Genomic DNA, 11,465 nt, shown 5'->3' on the forward strand with positions numbered 1-11,465 from the left:
GAGAGAACCAGAGCTGGCACGGCTTTCTTGCACTGGCACTCAGCAAGCTGCAGTCAGAAGACCACCTCTGTGCCCCCAGGCCCAGCCTTCCTCCCTCCAGTACTGAGGCTGAGCACTGAGCATGGTACACATTGCGTGGGCAGCTCTGCAGCCCACTGACAACGGCCCACATGACTCTGCTCCATGCACCATGTAAGGAATGCAGAGATGAGGCCTCTGCCTGTGGGTGTCATAGCTCTGGGTGTTAAGAGTGGAATAGAGGGGCTGGAGAGATGGCTCAGTGGTTAAGAGCACTGTCTGCTCTTCCAGAGGTCCTGAGTTCAATTCCCAGCAACCGCATGGTGGCTCACAACCATCTGATGCCTTCTTCAGCAGATAAAGCACTGATATACAATAAATAAAATAAATAAATCTTTTTTTAAAAAAAGAGTGGAATGGAGAGAATAGAGCTGAGTGTGGAGCTGCATGCCTTGTCTCTTTGGAGAGATCCACATAGGCCCTGGGATGGAGACAGAGACGTCAGCTCTCCTTGTCCAGCCTGTGGACTGCTCGTGTACCAGCTGCTAACTGTGGCATCCCTGTCCCTTCAAAAAAAGTTGCTCTCAGATGGGCAGTGGTGGCGCACGCCTTTTAATCCCAGTACTCGGGAGGCAGAGGCAGGCGGATCTCTGTGAGTTCGAGGCCAGCCTGGTCTACAAAGTGAGTCCAGGACAGCCAGGACTACACAGAGAAACCCTGTCTTGAAAAACCCAAACCAAAAAAAAAAAAAAAAAGTTGCTGTCTTCCCATCTGCCTGCGATCAGATCTTCTGGACATGACCCCTTCCTGGGCTGTCCAGGCTTGCTGCCTGCCCTTCTCCAGCAGCAGTCAGTCCCTCAGGGCTCTGATGGAGATCTTCAGTAAAGACACCGGGAGACTGGATGCCAGCGAGCTCAGTGGCTGGAACCTGTGATCTTACCACTTGAGAGATGGGTTTGAGAGCAGCTCACCTACAGACTGCCTGGTCAACAGGGGTCATGGGAGTAAGAGGGACCCAGTAATGTCTAAAGGACAGCAAAATCCTGTGACTGGTGACCCCTCCCACCTCTGCCATTGAGAAGAAACCTAAGGGGATAAGCCTGATGAGAAGTTGGGGTTCAGGGAAAAAGGGGGGTCCTGGTCTCAGCATTGTCCCCCTTAGATGTGCAGCAAAAAGCTAGCATGTGGAGTTGGGGCTGTCCATACAGCCACTGGGGGAGGGAAGGAGAGAAAGCCTGTCCGTGCCGCAGTCTCTCCCGCCCTAGGAAAAGGGTCTTCAAAGAACCAAAACCTTGCTTTTGATTTTGTTTTTATTAAAAACCTCCTGTTTGATTTTCCCACTGTATTTCTATGCCAACCTTCTGGGAGTAGCCATCTTGAGAGGGGCAGAAGGCAGAGTTTGTCCAAGTGGAGGTTACAGTGGCTCCCTGCTTGGAGAAAGTCCTGTCCCTGCAGATTCCTGTTGGCCCACCTCAGGGCCCCTCACAGGCTGGCTCGCTTGCTCTCTATGATCCCCCTCCAGTCGTCACTCCAGGAAAGTAGCCGCCTCCGGGTGGGGGGCAGGGCCAGGTGCTGATTGTGGCAGCAGGTGAACAAGATGTGCTCCCAGCTTGGGGTCTTCTCCAGGCCTGGGGCAGGAAGGCAAAGCATGCAATCGGTAATCGGGTTATTTTTACTCCTCTCCCTAATCCCAGCAGGCCAGATGCCTGGAGGTTGTCAAGGGTAACTGGCCCAACCTTGAATGGTGTCTTTGTCATCAATGAGCAGGTCCCCCATGACCAATGTCTTGTCCCTAGTCAGGATAATCCGCTCCACAAACTGAGGTCCCAGGTTCTGTTCCACCCAGCGGTACTGTGTAGGGGGGAAAAAAAAGCAGTGGAGCTCGCTAGGCTCTGAATGCACGGTCAGTGAGAAGTGGGACCAGGCCTCAAACGCGCATGTACCCCTTTAGCCCAGCCCCTACTTTCTGTGGCTTATATTTAAAATGAAATTTGAAAAGCCAAATCTGAGCAGATACCTTCTCTTCCACGCAGTGGTCGTACTTCAGCAGTGGGGTGGTGCAGATGAAGACCTCGGTGCTGCGGAAAGAGGGGGCAGTCAGGCCTGGCGCTGGCCCTCCCCACCGCCCCCTCCCCACCCTCCTTACTCCTGCATGTCGTTCATCTCTCGCAAAGCATCCAAGGCCCCAGGAATGGGCTCCAAGTTTAGGAAAAAGCCTGGCGCTTCATACACGCTGGCCGCTTTCTCCTGAAAGAAACAGATCTCTATCCCGCTCCTGCCTTCCAGCAGGGGGAGCCCGAGAGAGGTTCCGCAATAAGCAGTAGCAGTCCTTGTCCACACTGAGGATAAAGGAGTGGGGGAGGGCGAGATGGGACGCTATCAAGCTTTCTGGTACGGGGTGAGCTATGGATTCTGAAGCTCGGGGTGCCTGGAATAAGACCCAGAAAGCCCTGCTCAGGGGGGAAGGGACGAGTGGTTTCCCGTTGGGCCTCCTACCGCCAGGTCCGGCCGCAGGGCTCCGTACTGCTCGTTGGCTAGGAAGCCCCGGCGCTGTTCCAGCGGCACGTACGGGTCCCCGGGGAAGCGGCGGAGGAAACCCTGCAGGAGGCCTGACTCGAAATCAGCCAGCACGCCATCCATGTCCACCAGCACCCGCACTGGCCGCCGCACCGCCATAGCCACTCCCGAGAGCACAGAAACACTACTGAGGTTTGCCAGCTTCCTGTCTGCGGGTAGGGGCGGGACCAACCCGGCTCATTTGCATAGCGTGACTGGAGAGCTGGGCCTGCCGATCCTGTGCAGCATCAGTGTCCCTCTCCCCTGACCTACGAGATCCGAAATACTTCTGCAATTGGAAACCTGCTGCACATGATGCATGCATACTCACTCCCTTGCTTGTCCAGACAGGAGCGTTAGGCTCCCAGATCAAGGGAGGTGAAAGGACCCCTTAAAGAAAACTGTAGGCGCCAGGCGTGGTGGCGCACGCCTTTAATCCCAGCACTCGGGAGGCAGAGGCAGGCGGATCACTGTGAGTTCGAGGCCAGCCTGGTCTACAAAGTGAGTCCAGGATGGCCAAGGCTACACAGAGAAACCCTGTCTCGAAAAACCAAAAAAAAAAAAGAAAGAAAACTGTAGGCAGCCGGGCATGGTGGCGCACGCCTTTAATCCCAGCACTCAGGAGGCAGAGGCAGGCGGATCTCTATGAGTTCAAGGCCAGCCTGGTCTACAAAGTCAGTCCAGGACAGCCTGGGCTACACAGAGAAACCCTGTCTCAAAAAAGAAAAGAAAAAGAAAAGAAAAAAGAGAGCCGGGCGTGGTGGCGCACGCCTTTAATCCCAGCACTCGGGAGGCAGAGGCAGGCGGATCGCTGTGAGTTCGAGGCCAGCCTGGTCTACAAAGTAAGTCCAGGATGGCCAAGGCTACACAGAGAAACCCTGTCTCGAAAAACCAAAGAAAGAAAGAAAGAAAGAAAGAAAACTGTAGACATGCGCTGGTCTCTGGAGATGCACTAATGAGCCAGAAATGGTTTGAAACAGCGTTGATTTCAGTCTGAGTCCACTGCTTTTTCTGTGGAGCTGAGTTCTCCTGTGGAATCAAATTCTAGAAAATGCTAAATCTTGACATACACAAATGTTTTTGTAGATTTCACAAAGTTCATAGCACATCACATTGATTTACCAACCTATAAATGCAGATTTCAATGAAATTTTTTTAAGATGTATTTATTATGTTGTATGCAATGTTGTGGCTGCATGTACACCTGCAGGCCAGCAGAGGGCACCAGATCTCATCATAGATGGTTGTGAGCCACCATGTGGTTGCTGGGAATTGAACTCAGGACCTCTGGAGGAGCAGACAGTGCTCTTAACCTCTGAATACCTCCCCTTAAAAAAAAAAAAAAAAAGATTTATTTTGTATATACAGTGCTCTTCCTGCTTGTACTCCTGCGGGCCAGAAGAGGGCATTAGATCATGTTATAGATTGTTGGGAGTCACCATGTGGTTGCTGGGAGTTGAACTCATGACCTCTGGAAGAGCAGTTAGTGCTCTTAACCACTGCCCCATCTCTCCAGCCCCATGGGTGAACCCTCTTGCTAGTTGTTTTTCCCTATTTAATGACTTCTCTTTTTTTTGTTGTTAAAGACAGGGTTTCTCCACATACCCCCTGGCTAACCTGAAACTCACTATGTAGAGCAGGCTGGCTTCAAACTCCCGAAGATTCGCTTGCTTCTGCCTCTCATGTACTGGGATTAAAGGCGGGCACCACCCACACCCCACTATTGCATGTCTTCTAAGCCATTGTCATAAGAGGCCTGACATCTCACTTGAAGAAAAGCTACTTTAAAACAACAAATAAGCCAAGTATGGTGGCCTACATCTTTAATCCCAGCACTCAGGAGGAAGAGGCAGGCAGATCTCTGTGAGTCCCAAGACAGCCAAAGCTACACAGTGAAGACCCTGTCTCAAAAAAGCAAAATAAAAATTAAAAGCCTATAAGTCCTTACTTTCACTCAGCCAAGCAACTCACATGAACTGAGTTAAAAGGTCCATCTTCCAGTGTTTCTCCTGTCCCTTGGGTAACTTTTAGTTTTGGGGGGGGGGTTGTTGTTGTTGTTTTGTTTTATTTTTTATTTGTTTGTTTGTTTTTGGTTATTCAAGACAGGGTTTCTCTGTGTAGCCTTGGCTATCCTAGACTCGCTTTGTAGACCAGGCTGGCCTCAAACTCACAACAATCTGCCTGTCTCTGCCTCCCAAGTACTAGCATTAAAGACGTGTGCCATCCAGCCCTAAAAATCTTTCTTTCGTATTCTTTTTCTTTTCTTTCTTTTTTTTTTTTTTTTTTGAGATTTATTATTTATACAGTATTCTTCCTGCATGTGTGCTCACATGCCAAAAGAGGGCCCCAGATCCCATTATAAATGGTTGTGAGCCACCATGTGGTTGCTGGGAATTGAACTCAGGACCTTTGGAAGAACAAACAGTGCTCTTAACCTCTGAGCCACCTCTCCAGCCCTTAAAATATCTTTATTGAGAATTTCATAATGTATACAATATGTTTTTACCTTATTCACCCCAGACTTCCTCCAACACTTCCTGGACTCTCCCCCCTTCCGAAACACTGTTTTATGCACCCAGGTTCGCCCCGAATTCACGATGTCCCCAGATGAGCCATTAAGTCCAGGTGCTCCAGACGCCTTCCCTTCTCAAGAGTTCCAGTAAACACAAGTACCGCCACACTCAAGTGGGGGGTTTTGTTGTTGTTTGGGTTTTTCAACGAGACAGGAAACTCACAGCGATCCTCCTGCCTCTGCCTCCCAAGTGCTGGGATTAAAGGCGTGCACCACCAATGCCCGGTTTACATATTAAAAAAAAAAAAGATTTATTAGTGTTTTGACTACATGTATATGTGTGTACCACATGCATGCACACAGAGGCTAGGGGCTTCAGGGGCCCTGGATCTGGAACTAGGGCCACTTGTGAGCTAAGAGGGTGCTGAGAACTGAACCTGTGTCCTCTGCAACGTTCTTAGCCACTAAGCAATCCTCCAAGCATACTAACCCCAATTTCTTAAAAATTGAAGACCACGGGACTTTATAGATTATCTAACTTGAAGTGCTGAACCCCCTCGAGCAAATGTTTCCAGACAGTCCCTTAAAATCTGCTCCGACAATGCTGAGACGGGCTGAACAGCCACTCCCTCAGAACACCTGTGACCAGGTGCTTATCTCTGTAATAAAAGTTAAGGCCAACTATCAAGTTAGAATACCAGCTAGGGAGCTTTCTTCCCAGGAGCCCCACCCTTGCTAAGAGGCTGAAAAAGGTAGGTACATGTCCCCTCCCTGTAATATACATAATAGAAACTTGGGCCAGTAAAAGCCATGTCTCTATTCATAAGGCTAGGCTGTTTCAGTACACTGAAATGACCTTAGACTCCAACTTTATAACCCACCTATCCCTGTGTCTTTTTAAAAATATTTTATTTAAATTTTAATTTATGTGCATTGGTGTGAGGGTGTCAGATCTTAGAGTTACAGACAGTTGTGAGCTGCCATGTGGGTGCTGGGAATTGAACCCGGGTCCTTTGGAAAAGCAGACAGTGCTCTTAACCACTGAGCCATCTCTCCAACCTTCATGTCTTTTCTAAAAAGATTGTTGTGTCTGCCATGCATGTATAGGTGCATATGGAGGTCAGAATATCAGGTCCCCTGGAACTAGGCAGTTGTGGGAACCAAGCTTTAAGAGCAGTAAGCAGTCTTAACTGCTGAGCCATCTCTCCAGCCCTGTAATCCCTTCTCTCAAAGATATGCCTAGTGGTTCCAAGGCCTCACTTCGCCAGTAAGTAGAAAGCCAAAAGGCATGGCAAAGGAGCCTGTCAGAAACACAGGTGGACCTACAAGCCAGGTCTTAAAGCCAGATTTGGACACTGCCCATGACACCTATGTAAGGTATATAAAACCATGTTTTTGTTTTGATCCCAAGTGTGGGATGGGGAGCAGACTTGTGAGAACAGGTGATGTTTATTCACTAGAAGACTAACTACCTCATGCGGGGCCTTGGTTTTTGCCAGCTGAAACACATCCTCTGGGAGGAGATTAGATATATGAACCCAAAACAGGAGGTGGAGCTTTTTGGGTCTTGGTGTTGTTTGACTGTTCGTTGCTCCACTTTGAGACGCTCCTAGAGAGAACCACTCCAGAGAACGCTTCGAGGCTGCAGGTTCCGGCTGCTGTTCTAGGGTCCAGCAGCAACTTTGGTTGAATTGCTGGCCTGCTGAAATCCTGCCGACTACGCCAGGGGAATTGGAACGGAGTCAAAAAAGGTCTACTTCTCCTGTTCCCATTAACCTCTATTCTCTCCTATCTAGGGTAGGTGGGTTGGAAGGGAGGTGTAAGCATTAAAGAACCCCAAATAAAGTAGGTTTGAAAAAGTTCAAAGCCTACGGGTATGGCCCAACATGCTTTGGGCATAATGGGTAATTTAACTTCTAATGTTGTGGAGGAAGATACAGGTTTTGAAGATATGGTCATGATGTTTCAAGGTGTCAGCAAAATTGCAGCTGCTGTTGCAAAGTTCTTTTCTGCTTTATACCCAGAGGGAAATTTCTGTTTTTTCTTTCTCTTTGAACTGTATTATATTGTTTAAAAGACTGGAAGAAAGACCAATAAGATAGGAAAACTGAGCCGGGCATGGTGGCCTTTAATCCCAGCACTCAGGAGGCAGAGGCAGGCAGGTGGCTGTGAGTTCAAGGCCAGCCTGGTCTACAAAGCCAACCCAGGACAGCCAAGTCTACACAGAGAAACCCTGTCTTGGGGGGCGGAGGAAGATTTTAAAAAAAACCAGAAGGGTCAGTAAATTCTATCATTCTGGAAAGGATTGCAGAGTTGGCTGTACAATTTGTGGGTAGATGTTGAAACATTTGGAAGTCAAAAGGCCCCCATTGGTAAAGGAAAAACACCTGGTACCCGAGAGCCAGTGTTTCCCACAATTGCCACCCCAGCATGCTGATGGGGGTGGAGAAAAACGGGAAGCCATAGAATTTGTGAAGATTCTAGAGGAACAGGAAAGCAGAGACGCCAAAAGAGCTTGGGAGACAAGTGCTCTGATAGAGGAATTCTCTAGGCTGTACAGGCACCGTCAGCTTCTCCAGTCTTTGTGCAACATCTCCCTGCTAATGATGGTGCTGAGGCTCATGATGAGATGGCATGGCGTCCAGTAGATTTAAAGCGTTTTAAAGAGGCTATTGTGCCATATGAATGCATTCACCTCTTGTTAAGCAAGTCAAGTAACCGGGCTATGCACCATAGACTTATTCCCCAGATTGGAAGGGATTGGTGTCAGCTGTGCTAAAAGCTGCTCAACAGTTAACAGTGGTTATCGTGGTGGAGAAATGAAGCCATGAGAACAGAACAACAAAATATAACAAAAGAGCCGGGTGTGGTGGCGCACACCTTTCATCCCAGCACTCTGGAGGCAGAGGAAGGTGTATCGCTGAGTTAGAGGCCAGCCTGGTCTACAGAGTGAGCCTAGGACAGCCAGGGCTACGCAGAGAAACCCTGGAGAGAGAGAGAGAGAGAGAGAGAGAGAGAGAGAGAGAGAGAGAGAGAGAGAGAGAGAGAGAGAGAAAGGTGAACGGTGTTATGCTGACTTAAGAGAACAAACCCAATCTGAAGATGTAGGAATTGAACAATGTCGTGTTGCAGCCTTAAGAGGAGCTTGGGACACAGTTGAGGAGCCTGGAAAAACAACCACCACATTTACTCAGGTATTTCAAGACGCTGGAGAAGCCTTCACAGAATTCATAGAATAGAGATTGGGCTCAGCTCTAGATGGAGCCATACCAGATCCTGAGCCCAGACCGGCACTGACACTGATGATGGCGTGTGAGAAGGCGAATACGGAATGTAAGAGAGCAACTAGACCATTAAAATCACGAGGTGCCCAGTTAGAGGAGTGGGTGAGAGACAGTTAACATTAGCTCTCAGGCGCATCGAAACAGTATCATAGGACAAGCTATAGCTAGAGGTCTCAGATATCAAAACACCTGGTGTGGTAAATTGGACCATTTTCAAAGAAACTGTAAGGTTAAAAGTTCCAGACCTCAGCTGGGCGCGTGGTGGCGCACACCTTTAATCCCAGCACTTGGGAGGCAGAGGCAGGCGGATTGCTGTGAGTTCGAGGCCAACCTGGTCTACAAAGTGAGTCCAGGACAGCCAAGGCTACACAGGGAAACCCTGCCTTGAAAAACAAAAAGACTTTGCATGTGTATCAACTTAAAAAGGCTAGCCCAAAGGATCAATCCCAAAACCACTGGACAAAAACATACAGTTAGCTTTTCCAGTGCTTGGTCAATATCTTCTTTTTCTTTTTCTTTTTTTCCTGAGACAGGGTTTTTCTGTGTAGCCTTGGCTGTCCTAGACTCATTTTGTAGACCACGCTGGCCTCGAACTCACAATGATATGCCTGCCTCTGCCTCCTGAGTGCTGGGGTTAAAGGCGTGCGCCACCATGCCTGGCTCTTATTTTTCTAAGGATACCCATAAGACGTTTTTACCTCTAGACAGCAAAAAGTAATTTTGAGAACACAACACCCCCATTGCCAATAGGTGGGGTGGGTGTTTTTGGTGGGTTAGCAATGTTTGTTATTGTCTAGGGGGATTGGTTATAAATTAGTAAAGGTTACATTTTGGAATTTCTTTCTCCCCTCTATCATTTTTTTTTTTTTTTTTCTGAGACAGGGTTTCTCTGTGTAGCCTTGGCTGTCCTGGACTCACTTTGTAGACCAGGCTGGCCTGAAACTCACAGAGATCCGCCTGCCTCTGCCTCCCGAGTGCTGGGATTAAAGGTGTGCACCACCACGCCCGGCTCCCTCTATCATTCTTTATCTTTCTATCCTATCTAGTGTTAGGGGGAAGAGGGAAAAGGGAATCATAAAAAGGGAGGATATATAACTATAGGATAAAAGGTAAATTATTGAATCTATTAGCCTCAAATACTTTACATTGGTATATATAGAAATTTAAGATTTTGCTCATCTTTTGCTTTATGTATTGTACATATTGCATATTGATAGACTTTGTTCAACGTTTGTATTGTACATATGCAACTCATTTAAAAATGTGATGTGAAGTTCTAGTCTTATGAGAGCTAACTATTACAGCTGTTCAGGATTGTTGGAGATACAAGTTAGTTGTTAGGCATCTGTAAGTCTTTTTTTGTTTTGTTTTGTTTTGTTTTTCGAGACAGGGTTTCTCTGTGTAGCCTTGGCCATCCTGGACTCACTTTGTAGACCAGGCTGGCCTTGAACTCACAGCGATCCGCCTGCCTCTGCCTCCTGAGTGCTGGGATTAGAGGCGTGCGCCACCACGCCCGGCCTGGCACCTGTCTTACTTGTAGTCTTGTTAGATACTAATTACAGAAGGAGCTTTATTTAGCTTCTAGTATAGGTTCTCAAGGTTAAGCAGATAGTGCATAGCTAAAAACAAGCAATGCCTGTCTATTTAGATATACTGATAGCTGTCAATCAATCCATAGATACAGGATAGGTGATTATGCACTATATATTAAATTGATGGTCTTCAAACATTTCAGAGATCTACAGAATATGGCACTTAATAATAAAGGGCTTTTCTGACAGAGACACACATCTGCTCCTGGTAGCACCTCCAAGCTTCCGTGAAGATGAGAGCATCATAGACACAAGTGTGGCAGAGTAGCCACTGGACAGAGGACTGTTCTTATCTCTACTGCTGAGAGCAGACTGACGGTCCAAACTGTGACCAAGCATGACACTGAGAAATTGGCTGTCCAGCTTTGCAGAGACTAGGTGGGCCAGTCCTTCCAATATCCTGCTTCGTAGAACAATCTGTCAGATATTTTGGGCTGGCAGGATGAAGACTGGATGCCCCAATGATAGAGAAAAACCCGTGACTGTCCAGGCAGTCAGCTTTCTCTGTCCTGCCTATACTTTTGGAAGTTGCTTGCCTGCACTTCCTTTACATTAGATAATACTTCCTTAAGTCTCTGAAGGGGTTGAAGACTAGGTAGCCATAGCAGTACTGTAAGCATTAGTTTAAGGGCTAAATCATGTTTAGAGGTTGATAAATGTAAATTGTAGAAAAAGTGATTTAGGAAAACTTTGGGCACTATAAGAGGACAGAATAGATATTGGAATAATTTCTCTAAGAAATATGACTTACTGGGTAATTCTAATAATTATTTTTATTGTATAGTTTATAGAAAGGGGATTATGTAGTGGGTGTACACATTTTTGTTTTGATCCCAAATGTGGGATGGGGAGCAGACTTGTGAGAGATCAGGTGATGTTCATCCACTGGAGGATGAACCACCTTGTGCAGGGGCTTGGTTTTTACCAGCTGGAACACATCTTAGTACAGACTCTGAGAGGCTCTCTACGATATAGATAGATAGATAGATAGATAGATAGATAGATAGATAGATAGATAGATAGATAGGAGCCCAAAACAGGAGGTTTTTGGGTCTTGGTATTGTTTGGCTGTTCATCTCTCCACTGAGACCCTCCTAGAGAGACCACTCCAGAGAACACTTTGGGGCTCCAGATTCCCGCTGCTGTTCAAGGTTCCTTGCTGTCACCTCAGTTGAGGGGGCATCCTTTTGTAGTTATATACCCTTTGCAGCCTTCGTCTTTGAAAACCTTTATGATCTCAAGGTTTGGTATTGGAGGCCGGGGAGGGGGTGGGGGCAAATGAAGGGATGGGACACCAGTAATGGTGAACAGAAAGGACCTACATGTAGAAAAGACTGGCTGCAGAGGTTCAAAGTCAGGGCCTCCTACATCTGTCCTTGGCTCCGAGAGACTTTGCTTTATTTTTTTCCAGACAGGGTTTTCTTGTATAGCCTTGGCTGTCCTAGACTCCCTTTGTAGACCAGGCTTGGCCTCGAACTCACAACGATCCTTCTGTCTCTGCCT

The 11,465-nt window shown here is 47.5% G+C and overlaps 1 protein-coding gene across 1 annotated transcript; it reads right to left on the reverse strand.

Annotated features, from left to right (window-relative positions):
- Positions 1-1,395: 1,395 nt before the first annotated feature.
- On the reverse strand, positions 1,396-2,753 carry Nt5c (5', 3'-nucleotidase, cytosolic). The gene is made up of 5 exons (XM_051157884.1): positions 2,515-2,753; positions 2,165-2,265; positions 2,036-2,096; positions 1,755-1,869; positions 1,396-1,646 (listed from the first exon to the last, which is right to left on the reverse strand). Exons 1-5 carry the CDS (start codon positions 2,692-2,694, stop codon positions 1,501-1,503), a joined length of 603 nt encoding a protein of 200 aa, XP_051013841.1. The 5' UTR covers positions 2,695-2,753; the 3' UTR covers positions 1,396-1,500.
- Positions 2,754-11,465: the final 8,712 nt, after the last annotated feature.

This window comes from Acomys russatus, chromosome 16 (genome assembly GCF_903995435.1).
Source record: "Acomys russatus chromosome 16, mAcoRus1.1, whole genome shotgun sequence".
In the NCBI taxonomy this organism is placed as follows: domain Eukaryota; kingdom Metazoa; phylum Chordata; class Mammalia; order Rodentia; family Muridae; genus Acomys; species Acomys russatus.